This window comes from Semicossyphus pulcher, unplaced genomic scaffold (assembly GCF_022749685.1).
Source record: "Semicossyphus pulcher isolate SPU_LCO1_2020_fin unplaced genomic scaffold, fSemPul1.0.p SCAF_4, whole genome shotgun sequence".
In the NCBI taxonomy this organism is placed as follows: domain Eukaryota; kingdom Metazoa; phylum Chordata; class Actinopteri; order Labriformes; family Labridae; genus Semicossyphus; species Semicossyphus pulcher.
Window position 1 is genome coordinate 27,065,744 of NW_027211715.1, and position 16,648 is coordinate 27,082,391.

General features: G+C 43.9%; 1 protein-coding gene across 1 annotated transcript; it reads right to left on the reverse strand.

Moving 5' to 3' along the window:
* Positions 1-3,435: 3,435 nt before the first annotated feature.
* LOC138608006 (uncharacterized protein DDB_G0283357-like) lies at positions 3,436-10,366 on the reverse strand. The gene is made up of 4 exons (XM_069680665.1): positions 10,356-10,366; positions 6,710-7,755; positions 4,051-6,676; positions 3,436-3,521 (listed from the first exon to the last, which is right to left on the reverse strand). The coding sequence occupies exons 1-3, from the start codon at positions 10,364-10,366 to the stop codon at positions 4,071-4,073; spliced, it is 3,663 nt and encodes a 1,220-aa protein (XP_069536766.1). The 3' UTR covers positions 3,436-3,521; positions 4,051-4,070.
* Positions 10,367-16,648: the final 6,282 nt, after the last annotated feature.

Sequence of the window (16,648 nt, forward strand, 5' to 3'; positions counted from 1 at the left end):
AGCATATATATATGTTAAATATAAGTAATCATATTTATATTTGTAGATATAATACAAGATATAATACAGTAGGATATATTATTATATAAAATAGATCAAGCATAACACAGCCTAATAGATAATAGTAAATATATATGGACACATTCAAGTTTTCAAGTCAGATATTCAAAAAAAGCAGAGCAAAAAGTGCAACAATGAGGATTAATGAGGAAGTGCTCCATCTATAAAACCGGTGGAACAACATTTTTTGCCAAATGAAGAAAAAAACCTTTTTTATTCGATCAGTCCAAGAATTTTTCCCCAACTTGGTAAAAGTATAATAATAATAATAATAATAATAATAATAATAATAATAATAATAATAATAATAATAATTATAATTATAATAATAACTTGCCTCTCAAGGCTTCCATACTTTTTTGTCACCACACGTATCAGATCTAATTACTTTACAATGTGCTTACTTAACACATTCTGGTCAGCTTCTAATTTCTCTCTATTTTTTTGTTTCACTGTCTAGCAGTGAATGTGCCAGATGTGTAACCTGTGCACATACACACAATTAACTGTACACACACACACACACACACACACACACACACACACACACACACACACACACACACACACACACACACTTTTAATTAACGCTCCTTTTGTTCCTCTCTAGCTTCATAGCTGCACTGATGTAAAGCTGCTGTCTCACAATCTGTGTGACTGGTTGTCGAGCTGTGGGATCCCTGAAATTTATTCAGCCGATTCTGATGAAATACCAGCCATCTATAGCTGCCTGGTGAAACATTACATCTACCACAGGTAGGGCAAACACACACTTGAGGTTTAAAATAGCATCAGTTGTGTAAGACAAAAAATATAAATGAGCAAATGAATCCCTCAGTCACTTTGCTGCCCCTTCAGGGTGTCCAGTATGATCTCCCAGTTCACAGAGGGGCTGAACAGCTGTGGTGGATTGTGGGACACAGTACAGTCCCACAGGGAGGTGTTTGAACCAGTGATGACGAGCGCACAGCAGCAGCCTCTGACCCTGGAAGAGTTCAAACAGCTTTTCACCGTCTGCTACAGTCCTTCAGAGAGCCCACTGAGGGCAGCTGAGGAGAACACAGCTGGATTCTGGGACACAGCCCTCACCTTGATCAGCGGTAGGAATGGAGGGATGCATGGAGGATGGGAGTGAGGAATTGACATTAATGTGCTAAAATTTGTCCTTGTGCCAAATCAGATGGTGAGGCGGATATTTCTTTTGAAGACTTCCTCGCCTTCATCACAGGAGCTGATCATCTGCCTCCTCTTGGACTCCCCACATTGATCTCCCTGCGTTTTAACTCCCAGGTTGGTATCTATCAGATCAGCACAGGTCCACGTGATAGGAAAACTTCCTGCCGACTGTGGCAGATGGATGTCCACCAATGAGTCTGGTTCTGCTGGAGGTTTCTGCCTGTTAACAGAAGGTTGTTCTTTGCAAGTGCTTTGTCATGGCGGATTAATGTTGGCACTCTCTTAAACAATATAACTTTACATGTAAAGTGTCATGTGAGAACTTTAGTTGTGATATCTGAATAACAATAACCTTCAATTAATTTTCCAGGAAGAGATCATGTCAGGTGTGCGTCTGCCCTACGCCTCCACTTGCGCTCTGGAGCTCTTCCTGCCAACAGACGTGGCTGGGGCTGCAGACGTGTTGGCCCTGCTGAGCAGAGCTGTGCTCGAGGCTCTTGGCTTTACGCATTTCCAGACAGAACCAGAAGAAGAGGACAGCTGCATAGATGTGATGGAAAGTTTATGAAATGGTTGCCCTGCTGGCTGCGACCCATCCTGCTGGAGCTTAAAGGTTTACACGACAGTTTGGGTATTAGTGCTGTGAGCTGTGTGTAGCATGAGTGAGGGAACCCAGACCATTATTAGCATTGTTTAAAACTTTGGTCTTTCAGAATTCTTCATGTTAAAATGCTCACCCATGTTGTGTTTTAATATTTTAATAGTTATTATAATATACTGAAAATTCAGATCGAGAAGTACCGCGTCAGATTTTAAGTTACAGAATAGTTTGAATACCTGATTAAATGTGTGTCTCTGCTGATATAAATAACTGTGTGTATATATACAGTATATATGGATAAAGTGTTTTACACAATTAACAGACTGATTTTTGCTTTGGTTTTCTCCATTTTTTGTTTAATCACATAATGTTTTAAGAGAGATTTGATGATAATCGTATAAATAGAGATTTGTTAAAGAACACAAAAAATTAATAAATCTTTATTCATTTTCCTTAAGGACATAACACAACAACAAAAAAACAATTCAATCTAAGAAAAATCCAAAAGTCTATATGTTATGCTAAGTGAATGAAAATAATTTCTAAAGTCCATACATCAGAACAATAAATAACATTTCAAATCTGAAAATAATACTATAATATATATTTAAGTCGGGGATGACAAGAAGTAACAATACCAAATGCTTCATATAACCTTGCAGAAAAAAGAATAAAAAATATAAGACCCATTCTGGTTTAATTTCAGGTTGAAATAACTCATCCTTCTTAAATGAGTCAAATGTTTTATCTTTATCTCATCTAATGAAAACATTTTTCAGAGATACCTGACACACACGGGTGGAGTGAGCAACAAACATACTTTGTCAGTATCCTGGTTACCTGGCTTTCAGCAACATGGCAGCTGCTCCTCCAGTTACAAAGCCTGGGAATTACTTACACCTCTTAAATTCCTCTTTGACGGACTAGATTTCTTTGATTGAGCATCCTTTTGTACTTTGTGAACATTAATCTGACATTGAACCAACCTATCTCCACTATTACAGATTACAGGGAGTGAAAAGGGTCTAAAAAATGTTTTGTTTTTTTTTTAGATTGATGTGGTCAAAACTTGCAAGAGGGGTCTGAACCTAGAATGTATGTTCTGTGTTTTATCTTAAGCACTTTTGGTTGCAGCTGGAGTGCAATCAAAGCACCTTTCCTGGTATATTATAGATCACCGCAGCACAATACTTTACATACAATGAAATTTAAAGTGTCATGCTCGGATTTTAGAAAACCCAACAGAAACATCACTTTCCAGATATGATGAAACTTTTGAGGTAAACCGTCTCTTCACATTGTGTCAAAACAATACATACAGCACAACCTTATACATTTACTCTTCATTATTTCCGTCCACATGAAGCTTCTATGGGGCAACCCTTTGAATGCTTGTCACTTGTACTCCGAGAGTTGTTCCTCTTGGGAGTAGGGCTCCAAAAAACTAAGTGGAGAGAAAACAAAGAAAAAACGTCAAAAGATTTATCTCATAACCTTCATCCAAACCTTTATATTGTGCTTATGCATTATCATTTTTTGGTGTCAGTTGAGTCAAAACATCTATTAAACAACTATTTAACATGTTCGGTTTTACATACGTTTTCCAACTCTGCAGTGAGAGTTGTATTGCTGACTTCTCCAATGGAACGTATTCTTATCTGGAAATGTGCCAGTGATAGCAAGCCTGTAGGAATTTCAAAATAACAACGTGGAAATTATTAAAACAATAATAAAATGAAGTCCTGGTAGAGTATTGCATTTCAATTACTGCCGCTGAAGGTAATTGCGGCACATAATTACTAGAGATGACTAATGAGTACAAAATGAGTGAAGTACAACTCAATAACATGTACTTTGCTATAACCACTATCACAAGTATTCAAGTGATTAAAGAGTTAAATCCTTTTTTTATAGCTAATCCGGGCCAGATAGATATATGCATGTCTTTATGTATTGTAAATTAAAGTGCTGAACCAAACAAAATTAATTGTAATTCTGAAAATGATGGTTTATAGCTGTATCATGCATTTGGTTATTTATAACTCATTTTTCATATCTGTGGACACTTATTCCGCGTTCAACTTTTGACCTTTCAAGGAACAAAATGCATTCTCTTAAGCTTCTCTGTTAAATAATTGATTTCAGCTTCATACAAATCCTTCATTATTGTCAGGAAAGTGGAATACAAAGGAAAATTAAAAATAAATAGATACCTTGTGTTGTTGTTGTTTCCTTAGAAGTTGATATTAGGGTTGTTGGCGAGGTTGTTAGCAGGAAAGTAGTATGCTGTGTGGTTGTGGTGGTTGGGAATATAGTTGTAGTAGTTGGGGCCACAGTTGTGGTGGTTGGGGCCGCAGTTGTGGTGGTTGGGGCGAAAGTTGTGGTGGTTGGAGTCGCTGTTGTGGTGGTTGGGGCCGCAGTAGTAGTTGTTGGGGCCACAGTTGTGGTGGTTGGGGCCGCAGTTGTGGTTGGGGCCACAGTTGTGGTGGTTGGGGCCACAGTTGTGGTTGGTGCCACAGTTGTGGTGGTTGGGGCGAAAGTTGTGGTGGTTGGAGTCGCTGTTGTGGTGGTTGGGGCCGCAGTAGTAGTTGTTGGGGCCACAGTTGTGGTGGTTGAAGCTGCAGTTGTGGTGGTTGGGGCCGCAGTAGTAGTCGTTGGGGCCACAGTTGTGGTGGTTGGGGCCGCAGTTGTGGTGGTTGGGGCGAAAGTTGTGGTGGTTGGAGTCGCTGTTGTGGTGGTTGGGGCCGCAGTTGTGGTTGGTGCCACAGTAGTAGTCGTTGTGGCCACAGTTGTGGTGGTTGGGGCCGCAGTTGTGGTGGTTGAAGCTGCAGTTGTGGTGGTTGGGGCCGCAGTAGAAGTTGTTGGGGCCACAGTTGTGGTGGTTGGGGCCGCAGTTGTGGTGGTTGGGGCCACAGTTGTAGTAGTTGAAGCTGCAGTTGTGGTGGTTGGGGCCGCAGTAGTAGTCGTTGGGGCCACAGTTGTGGTGGTTGGGGCCGCAGTTGTGGTGGTTGGAGTCGCTGTTGTGGTGGTTGGGGCCGCAGTAGTAGTCGTTGGGGCCACAGTTGTGGTGGTTGGGGCCGCAGTTGTGGTGGTTGGGGCGAAAGTTGTGGTGGTTGGAGTCGCTGTTGTGGTGGTTGGGGCCGCAGTAGTAGTCGTTGTGGCCACAGTTGTGGTGGTTGGGGCCGCAGTTGTGGTGGTTGAAGCTGCAGTTGTGGTGGTTGGGGCCGCAGTAGTAGTTGTTGGGGCCACAGTTGTGGTGGTTGGGGCCGCAGTTGTGGTGGTTGGGGCCACAGTTGTGGTAGTTGAAGCTGCAGTTGTGGTGGTTGGGGCCGCAGTAGTAGTCGTTGGGGCCACAGTTGTGGTGGTTGGGGCCGCAGTTGTGGTGGTTGGGGCGAAAGTTGTGGTGGTTGGAGTCGCTGTTGTGGTGGTTGGGGCCGCAGTTGTGGTTGGTGCCACAGTTGTGGTGGTTGAAGCTGCAATTGTGGTGGTTGGGGCGAAAGTTGTGGTGGTTGGAGTCGCTGTTGTGGTGGTTGGGGCCGCAGTAGTAGTCGTTGTGGCCACAGTTGTGGTGGTTGGGGCCACAGTTGTGGTTGGGGCCACAGTTGTGGTTGGTGCCACAGTTGTGGTGGTTGGAGTTGCTGTTGTGGTGGTTGGGGCCGCAGTAGTAGTGGTTGTGGCCACAGTTGTGGTGGTTGGGGCCACAGTTGTGGTGGTTGAAGCTGCAGTTGTGGTGGTTGGGGCCGCAGTAGTGGTGGTTGGGGCCGCAGTAGTAGTTGTTGTGGCCGCAGTTGTGGTTGGGGCCGCAGTAGTAGTGGTTGGAGGAGCAGTTGTGGCTGCAGTTGTGCTGGTTGGGGGGGCAGTTATGGCCGCAGTTGTGCTGGTTGGGGGAGCAGTTGTGGTCGCAGTTGTGCTGGTTGGAGGAGCAGTTGTTGCCGCAGTTGTGCTGGTTGGAGGAGCAGTTGTGGCCGCAGTTGTGCTGGTTGGGGGAGCAGTTGTGGCCGCAGTTGTGCTGGTTGTGGCAGTTGGAGGAGCAGTTGTGGCCGCAGTTGTGCTGGTTGGAGGAGCAGTTGTGGCCAAAGTTGTGCTGGTTGGAGGAGCAGTTGTCGCTGCAGTTGTGCTGGTTGGGGGAGCAGTTGTGGCCGCAGTTGTGGCCGCAGTTGTGCTGGTTGGGGGAGCTGTTGTGGCCGCAGTTGTGCTGGTTGGGGGAGCAGTTGTGGCCACAGTTGTGCTGGTTGGAGGAGCAGTTGTGGCCGCAGTCGTGCTGGTTGGAGGAGCTGTTGTGGCTGCAGTTGTGCTGGTTGGGGGAGCAGTTGTGGCCACAGTTGGGCTGGTTGGAGGAGCAGTTGTGGGCGCAGTTGTGCTGGTTGGGGGAGCAGTTGTGGCCGCAGTTGTGGCTGCAGTTGTGCTGGTTGGGGGAGCAGTTGTGGCCGCAGTTGTGCTGGTTGGGGGAGCAGTTGTGGCCGCAGTTGTGGCTGCAGTTGTGCTGGTTGGGGGAGCAGTTGTGGCCGCAGTTGTGCTGGTTGGGGGAGCAGTTGTGGCCGCAGTTGTGCTGGTTGGGGGAGCAGTTGTGGCCACAGTTGTGCTGGTTGGAGGAGCAGTTGTGGCCACAGTTGTGGCCGCAGTCGTGCTGGTTGGAGGAGCTGTTGTCGCCGCAGTTGTGCTGGTTGGGGGAGCAGTTGTGGCCACAGTTGGGCTGGTTGGAGGAGCAGTTGTGGGCGCAGTTGTGCTGGTTGGGGGAGCAGTTGTGGCCGCAGTTGTGGCTGCAGTTGTGCTGGTTGGGGGAGCAGTTGTGGCCGCAGTTGTGCTGGTTGGGGGAGAAGTTGTGGCTGCAGTTATGGCCTCAGTTGTGCTGGTTGGGGGAGCAGTTGTGGCCGCAGTTGTGCTGGTTGTGGACGCGGTTGTGGACGCAGTTGTGCTGGTTGGGGGAGCAGTTGTGGCCGCAGTTGTGCTGGTTGTGGACGCGGTTGTGGCCGCAGTTGTGCTGGTTGGAGGAGCAGTTGTGGTCGCAGTTGTGCTGGTTGGGGGAGCAGTTGTGGCCACAGTTGTGCTGGTTGGAGGAGCTGTTGTGGCCGCAGTTGGGCTGGTTGGGGGAGCTGTTGTGGCCGCAGTTGTGGGCGCAGTTGTGCTGGTTGGGGGAGCAGTTGTGGCTGCAGTTGTGCTGGTTTGGGGAGCAGTTGTGGCCGCAGTTGTGGCCGCAGTTGGGCTGGTTGGTGGAGCAGTTGTGGCCGCAGTTGTGGCCGCAGTTGGGCTGGTTGGGGGAGCAGTTGTGGCCGCAGTTGTGCTGGTTGGAAGAGCAGTTGTGGCCGCAGTTGTGCTGGTTGGAGAAGCTGTTGTCGCCGCAGTTGTGCTGGTTGGGGGAGCTGTTGTCGCCGCAGTTGGGCTGGTTGGGGGAGCAGTTGTGGTCGCAGTTGTGCTGGTTGGGGGAGCAGTTGTGGCGGTTGGAGGAGCAGTTGTGGCTGCAGTTGTGCTGGTTGGGGGAGCAGTTGTGGCCGCAGTTGTGCTGGTTGTGGACTCGGTTGTGGCGGCAGTTGTGCTGGTTGGGGGAGCAGTTGTGGCCGCAGTTGTGCTGGTTGTGGACGCGGTTGTGGCGGCAGTTGTGCTTGTTGGAGGAGCGGTTGTGGCGGCAGTTGTGCTGGTTGTGGACGCGGTTGTGGCGGCAGTTGTGCTGGTTGGAGGAGCCATTGTGGCCGCAGTTGTGCTGGTTGGAGGAGCGGTTGTGGCCGCAATTGTGCTGGTTGGGGGAGCAGTTGAGGTAGTTGGAGCTGCAGATGTGGTGGTAGGTGATGCAGTTGTGGTAGTTGGGGCTGCAGTTGTGGTGGTTGTGGCCCCAGTTATAGTAGTTGGAGGTGCAGTTGTGGTGGTTGGGGCTGTTGTGGTGGTTGTTGCACTTGTAGTTACAGCCACATTTGGGGTTGTACCTATTGCAGTGATAATGTTAAAGGATTTCAGAAGAAAAAACTATTCACAGACCTAAGTACTTCCAGTTTTTAATGTTTGTATTTTTCTAGAACTTCTTTCACAGGAGTTGAATGATTTGATTACTATGAATATGCTGTCATCCTGCAACTATTTTCAAGATTGGCTCAAAGTTTTGTCTGAACATATATGCCCTTAAATAAAAGATCCTACCGATTTAGTTGACCCTACCACCTTAACGTAAGAACCAATAATCAGGCTTAACCACTCATATTCATATTCAATTCTGAAAGTAAGATTAATATCTAGATGGTAAGACCTTGATAGGAGTTGAGCGTTCACTGAATTATAGGTGAATTGTTGTTTTATCTGCACCCATAATTTGGAATAAATACATTATTGGTTTTAGTATCAAAAACAATAGGAGATCATGTGTTTTTTTACTAATGGGGCGTCGGTTTAGCTTAGCAGTTAAAGTGCGCTCCCTATGTAAAGAGGTACAGTCCTCGATGCAGTGGTCCAACCTTCAGCTATCTGCTGCAGGTCATCCCCCACTCTCTCTTCCCTCATTTCTGACTCTATCCACTGTCCTCTAAGTAAAGGCAAAAAGCCCCAAAAAATTAAAAAACAAATAAAATAGGTGTAAAATATGACAGATTGCTATTAAATTCATACTTAAATTGCGTATTGTTCTCCAACGTCAATGACAGGGAACCATTTTATATTGGAAATAAAGTAAAGCAAATGAACATGCTTTATTTTTTCCTCTATGATAATTTACTTTTTATAATTCGATTTTAGGATTCAGGCTTACAGCCACACATATTCATAATTACTTACTGTATTACAACTTCTGACAACAAATGCAGCATCAGTGCAATTTATGTTGTCTGACTCATATAACAGTAATTTACACCTTTAAAATACGTTTAATAGACTGTAATCAATAGTTTAATTTCAACACGAGAACAATACATCCACAAACACATTTATCAAATGTAAAACACAGACAAATCAATTCTCTTTTGAGTTCTTACCACTAAACTGTCTCCGGTATAATCTGATCAATAAACATTTGAAAAAGTAAATCCATAGTTACTTTGTCCGGAGGATAGTTGTAAATATCCAAGAAAAAATATCCAACACAAGATTCTTCTGTCCATGCTGGCGGTGTTACTTCTCATCACTCCACCTGTAGATGAATATTCAGTCTGTGATTGTATGTGGTACTTAGACTGTGGATTTCTCCTCCCTCACACATGGAGGGAGGGCTTCCTGACAGAGAGTACTTTCACATAACCTGAAAAACCAGGTAAGCCACAGACACACGTTTACCAATATGTGACACTAATCTAAACCAAATAATCCAACTCATCATATAAAAACTTGCAGTGACATTCCACCATGAAGCATTAGGAAATCCAGAATAATCAGCAATAACTTACCAAGTGATGTATTGATTATGATATAGTAAGTCATGAATTGTAAAGTTGGAGAATATATCTGTTTTTAACAAGCTTCATTCAAGATGAGAAACACGTTTTTAAAACTCCTGTATAAAAGTGGTGGCTCTTTTATTATTGAGTGTACATATATTGTGAGTGATATTTGTATGTATGGACTTGCACTAATTGCATGTAGTGTTATTATCATTTTACCAAAACATTTGCTCACCAACAGACTTAATAAACATTCTTTTTGCAATAAATAATTGTAAGTGATACAGGAGAAACAACTGGGGTATGCATTTATATTTAAATGTATTAAAGCAGAAGTTATTTGCAAAACACTTTTTGCAGTACACCAGAAAGGTCTTGGTATGAATTTAGTTTTTGAGCATAAAATAATATGTTAATGTCGTTTTGTATGAACAAGTCCTGGATATGATTAAACCAAAAAGGCTTTGACGAAGAATGGGCCTGTGTTAGAGCAAATATGTTAAGACCCATGGCAAGATGCCAATGACACTGACGTGCAGGAGTCTGAACCTCCACAGAAGATCTTTTTGGTAACTGCTTTATCTGATATCAAATAACTGGATTGTCTGGGGGAACGTTAATCACCATCATTGTAAGTTTCTCACGGTTAAAGTTCCTTTGCACTTCACCGGCCCTTTACTGGAAACTCTTATCAAGTGAAGTCCATCTCTTGTCAAACAGGTTTCCCTGTGTTATGCAATTCCTTTCTTCTTCTGCACTCTCCGTTTGTTCCAATCACTTTTTAACTGTTAACACTACTTAAATTACATTCACACAGGTCGCCTCTAATTAAAACAGTACAGATTTTTACTACAGACAGTAGGTAAATCCATTTAAAGCAATCACTCTATCACTCCAAGATTATGTTTTTACTAATAGTTGAGATATCTTGAATAATGTATATTTAAACCATATTGTAAATCATGTTTTATGCATTGCACTGATTTATTTAACCTTTCCTGCAGTCCTTTTAAACCAGGGAGCAGGTATTCATGCAAAACAACAATAATACAGTCTGTTTAAGTATCTTTGGAGGTTAAATTCTTATATTTACGGCCTTCCCATGCCTTTATACACAACATTTTTTCACCACAAGGTAAATCTTCATGCCACAATCTCCTCACCATGAATGCATCTTCCAGTATGCTTGCGTTTTCAGTTGTTTTTCTGGCCTATTTATCCACCTGTGGTGACAAGTTTATGAAATAGACACCCAATCTGTAATTCATTTTATGCGATGGGAACAATAATGTGTTTCATACGAAAAGAAGAATGGAATTTGAAAGTGACCATGACGGTTTAATTACTGACACATTAACAGAAACATTCCCACTTGATATCATCCTTCCCCCCCCCCCACAAAATGTTTTATGGCAGATAACAACAATTACAATATACATAGTTCTGTTTCTTTTCAGAGGATTAGTTAAAGAACGCAAAAAGAACACCAAGAATGGGGACTTTGAATAGAAATGTCTCTTGATGATGTCTAATGAACATCAGAATAAAATGAATTTTAGAAAGAAATATATAATATGTATATAATATGTCTGCATGTTAGAAACGTTTGGCATTTTGCTTTATAACCTTAACTTAAGGCATTTTGCTTCATACAGATAGAGATTAGATTAGATTTAGATTCAGGAAACATTTGGGGATATTTTGTTACACCTGAGAAACTGCTGGATTCCCTGATTCTGGGTACAGTTGTGTTACACTTGTTATGAGGAACTCATCAAGTTATCATTGCCAGTGTGTTGTATGAAGAGTTTCGTCAGTGAAGTACATTGAAAGGGAGAAGTTTCCTGGTTACCAGCCTTGCCAACATGGCCGCTGCTCCTCCATTTACGAAGCCTTGGAATTATTCACACCTCTTAAAAACCTCTTTGAAAGATCAGATTTCTTAGTTTAAGTTACAATGTTACAATGTTACACTGTCATTTAGCAGACGCTTTTGTCCAAAGCGACGTACATCTGAGAGTTAATACAACACAAGAAACAATCAAGACAGGAGGGAACGAATTAGTAAGTGCCAACAAACAGCTTCAAGTGCGATCAGACACAGGTGCTGACAGGCAGTACACAGGGCGTTAAGTATATACAGTATATTTTTTTAAATCATCATCAACAACATCATCAAGGTCAATATAGTCATCATCATGAATATCCTAATCAACATCAACAACATCCTTAATGTCATCATCATCAATAGCATCAATATCATTAAGTGCAGAGGTGTTCATGAAAGAGCTGGGTCTTAAAGGTGAAGGGGCTCTGCGGATTGAGGATGGAGTTTGGTAACTCATTCCACCACCTGGGGACTACTGAGGAGAAGAGTCTAGCTAGCAACTAAGGGCCCTGTTGTGATGGGAGCACCAGGCGCCTTTCATTGGCAGAGCGTAGTGGGCAGGAGGGAGTGTAGATCTGGATGAGGGCGTTCAGGTAGGTAGGAGCTGTTTTTGTTGCTGTTTTGAAAGCGAGCAACAGGGGTTTGAATTTGATGACGAGCGGCGACTGGGAGCCAGTGGAGGGATATGAACAGTGGAGTGACGTGCTGTTTTGGATTGACTGAAGAGCAGTCGCACTGCTGCATTCTGGATCATCTGCAGAGGTTTGAATGTGCATGTAGGAAGGCCTGCCTGTAGGGAGTTGAGGTAGTCAATGCCTGATATTATGATAACCTGCACCAGCAGTTGCGTTGCGTGCTCTGATAGGTAGGGTCTGGTCATCCTGATGTTGTACAGATAAGATTCCGGGCAGACTTAGTGGGTATGAGTTCAGTTTGTCTGAGCAGGATATTGATCTTTGGTTGCATAGAGGGGCTGGCTGGGATGACAAGGAGCTCAGTCCTGGATGTTTTAGGTGACGTTTCGTCCATTTAGAGATGTCGGCAAGGCATGACGAGATCCGTGCCTAGACTGTAGTGTCGTCTGGTGGTCTGCATAGCAGTGGTATAAGAAACCATGGGAGCGAATGATTGCACCAAGTGAGGTGGTATATATTGAAAAGAGAAGGGGCCTGAGCACTGACTCTTGAGGCACCCCTGTGGATAAGCTGTGGGGTTTGGACACTTCTCCCTTCCAAAATACTCTATAAAAGATTTCCCTGAGAGGTAGGTAGGACATGAACCAGAGGAGGGCAGGTCCAAGCTCAGAGAGAGTGGAAAAGAGGATTTGGTGGTTCACTGTGTCAAAGGCAGCTGACAAATCTAGCAGCACTAGAGCTGAGGACTGTCCAGCAGCTTTAACCAGGCGCAGTGATTCCGTTACTGACAGTAGTGCAGTTTCAGTAGAGTGGCTCCGCACAACTGATTTGACACTTGAGACAAATGCATCTCCACTACTACAAGGAATATTGTTTGGGAATTAAAGAGAGTGGAAACGTGTCTTAATAATTTCATTGTTTTTATGTGGACGTGACTGAAAATCTAATATAACATTTTAATAGTCTGTTGGGGCTGTACTATACTGTTCCACTTCCCCCCCGGCATGTCTCACCAGCGGGGATGGGCCGTAGTGGAGTGCAAATATCCTTGAACGCAGTTGGCCAAAGGTCTACAGAAGCAAAGAGTGTGACAAACCTAGAAATGGCAGTTTGGAGAGTATAGGCTACCCTCAAGTGGTCTAACCAGAGCATTGCAGTGGAGTGATTTATCTTGTTATTCATCCATCGATCCATCCATTATCTAGACCGCTTATCCTGTCAGGGTCGCAGGGGGGCTGGAGCCTATCCCAGCTGTCATTGGGCGAAGGGCGGGGTACACCCTGGACTGGTCGCCAGTCAATCACAGGGCTGACACACAGTGACAGACAACCTTTCGCGCTCACAGCCACACCTATGGGCAATTTAGAGTCACCAATTAACCATACAAGCATGTCTTTGGACTGTAGGAGGAAGCCGGAGACCCTGGAGGGAACCCACGCATGCACGAGGAGAAAATGCTCTTGTTATTCAGTGTTTTAATATATCATGCACTGCTGTTTACTGTAGGGCAAGGACAAATGTCATTTTGTGAATCCCAATGACTTCTTTAATATTTATTTTGGATGATGTTCAGTGGTGTGGTTTATCTTATCAATCATTTTGTAATGTGTGGTGTCATCCTATACACATCAGGTCAACAAAGTTGGATTAAAGTATAAGCATTATCATTTGAGGGTTGCGTAAAATGTATGTGTAATAATAGTCCATAGGATAAAGGTAATGGTTTTCAGACTTTTTTATGTATGTACTCTTCAGCAGAGCAGGGCCCTAAACTGCTGCCAAGTTATTTTAGGGAAACTGCAAACAATATAGAAGATTCCGACAGTTCCATCATTTTCTACAGACATATTTTACTTTATGTCATGTTTACGTTTATTTATTATTAAAATCTATCAAATAATTCAAAAGATTTGAATCAGCTTTCCATTACACACTTTTTGAAATGCATTTTTACTGAAGTAATATCTGTTTTGTGTGATTGTTCTTCTAGAGCACAACAGCAGCAGCCTCTGACCCTGGAAGAAATTCTGCGGCCCCTTCTGGTTACCAGCCGTGTCAACATGGCAGCTGCTCCTCCATTTACAAAGCCTGGGAATTATTTACACCTCTTAAAAACCTCTTTGGCACATTAGATTTCTTTTGAGCTTCCTTTTGTACTTTGTGTACATTAATCTGAGCCAAGCTCATCTCAACTATTATAGATTACAGGGAGTGAAAAGGGTCTAAAAAAGTGGTCAAAACTCCTAGAATGTATGCCTCTGTGTTTTATCTTAAGCACGTTTTCTTGCAGCTGGAGTGCAATCAAAGCGAATTTCCTGGTATGTTATAGATCACCGCAGCACAATAGCGTACAATGAACTTTAAAGTGTCATGCTCGGATTTTAGAAAACCCAACAGAAACATCACTTTCCAGATATGATGAAACTTTTGAGGTAAACTGTGTCTTCACATTGTGTCAATACAATACATACAGCACAACCTTATACAATTTCCGTCCACATGAAGCTTCTAGGGGGCAACCCTTTGAATGCTTGTCACTTGTACTCCAAGAGTTGTTTCTTTCGGGAGTAGGGCTCCAAAAAACTAAGTGGAGAGAAAACACAGAATAAACATCACAAGATTGATCTCATAACCTTCACCCTAACCTTTATATTGTGTTTATGCATTATCATTTTTGGTGTCAGTTGAGTCTTCATTAAACAACTATTTAACATATTCTGTTTTACATACCTTTTCCAACTCTTCAGTGAGAGTTGTATTGCTGACTTCTCCAAAGGAACGTATTCTTATCTGGAAATGTGCCAGTGATAGCAAGCCTGTAGGAATTTCAAAATAATAACGTGGAAATTATTAAAACAATAATAAAATGAAGTCCTGGTTAAACAAAAATAGCAGGTCCACACTCTTTTTTATGTTATTTACTTTTTGAAAATTATCAAAAAAATCCTTAATTATTGTCAGGAAAGTGGAAAACAAAGGAAAATTACCACCAATGGGAACGCCCAAAAAGGGGGCCGCCGTTGTGGTGGTTGTAGCTGCAGTTGTGATTGGGGCCATAGTTGCTGTGGTTGGGGCTGCAGTTGTGGTGATTGAGGCCATAGTTGTGGTGGTTGGAGCTGCAGTTGTGGTTGGGGCTGCAGTTGTGGTGGTTGGGGCCACAGTTGTGGTGGTTAGGGCCATAGTTGTGGTGGTTGGGGCTGCAGTTGTGGTGGTTTGGGCTGCTGTTGTGGTGGTTGGGGCTGCAGTTGTGGTTGGGGCTGCAGTTGTGGTGGTTGGGGCCGCAGTTGTGGTTGGGGCCATAGTTGTGGTGGTTGGGGCTGCAGTTGTGGTTGGGGCCATAGTTGTGGTGGTTGGGGCTGCAGTTGTGGTAGTTGGGGCCATAGTTGTGGTGGTGGTGGCTGCAGTTGTGGTGGTTGGGGCAGCAGTTGTGGTTGGGGCCATAGTTGTGGAAGTTGGAGCTGCAGTTGTGGTTGGGGCCATAGTTGTGGTGGTTGGAGCTGCAGTTGTGGTTGGGGCCCTAGTTGTGGTGGTTGGGGCTGCAGTTGTGATGGTTGGTGCAGTTGTGGTGGTTGGAGCTGCCCCAACCAGCACAAATGGGGGTGCAGTTATGCTTGGAGCTGCCAGCAACACTGCAACTTGGAACGGAGGGAGCGCACCTGTGGTGGTTGGAGCTGCAGTTGTGGTTGGGGCCCTAGTTGTGGTGGTTGGGTCTGCAGTTGTGATGGTTGGTGCAGTTGTGGTGGTTGGGGCTGCAGTTGTGGTGATTGGAGCTGCCCCAACCAGCACAAATGGGGGCGCAGTTATGCTTGGAGCTGCCAGCAACACTGCAACTTGGAACGGAGGGAGCGCACCTGTGGTGGTTGGTGCAGTTGTGAAGGTTGGGGCCACAGTTGTGGTAGTTGGGGATGCAGTTGTGGTTCTTAGAGCAGGAGTTGTGGTGGCTGCAGCTGTGGTCGTTGGAGCAGGAGTTGTGGTGGTTGCAGCAGTTGCAGTAGGTGCATTTGTGGTGGTTGGGACAGGAGTCATGGTGGTTGCACTTGTAGTAAGAACCACATTTGGAGCCACACTACCTATTGCAATGAAAAAGTTCAAAGATCTCAGAATAAAAAACAATTGCAAAACTCAGTATTTCCATTTTTAATGCCGTATTTATCTGAGAATTGAGTTCACGGTTGTTGAATGATTTGCTGGTTATGAATAGGCGGTTATTTTTCAACTATTTTCAAGATTGGCTCAAAGTTTTGTCTGAACATATATGCCCTTAAATAAAAGATCCTATTGATTTAGTTGACCCTACACTGTAAAATGGATTTTTGCTTATTTGTTATTTTAGCAAATTATTCTATGTTAGTATGACAAAGGATTACTTAAATTGTTGTTACAACAATAAATTACTAGTTAAAAGCGTCTCAACTACAAAATAAACGTTAAAATGAAAATCCAAGTCTACCTGAATTAGTAATGTATGTCAACTTGACTTTGGAGGTAGTCAGGGGGGCGCATATTAAAAACACTTGCGTCATCACGTATTTTTTTTGACTGTTGTCGATGTGCATCATGGGCTTTTGGCGGTTGACCACTCCCTCATCCCATCCCTTCGGCCATGTTCCGGACGTTACCTGGATGTCTCCTCCACTTAATATCACTGCAGAGTCGTTTTTTCACATTTGACTCGACGAAATAAGGATTTATTTCGATTTACCGCATCGTTGGAGCATCAAAAAGTCTAACCAAGACGGTTTTGGTGAGTTTTATTTTCTTTCTGTCGAGTTTGAAGGAATCCTGTTTCGTGATGGTTTAACGAGGCAATTAGGCTAGCGGATCTAAAGAGAGTGAATGCAGGTGTGCTGTTGTTTTTTCTGATTAATAATGAAGTGTAAGGACATGTACTCTCTTGGCGTTTTGCAAGCGTATGTGGATTATTTGTTGGATT

Coding starts and splice junctions, on each gene's coding strand:
- LOC138608006 (XM_069680665.1), bottom strand. Junction 6,677..6,709: donor CCACAACCAGCACAACTGCG/GCCACAACTGCT, acceptor AGCACAACTGAG/GCCATAACTGCAGCCACAAC.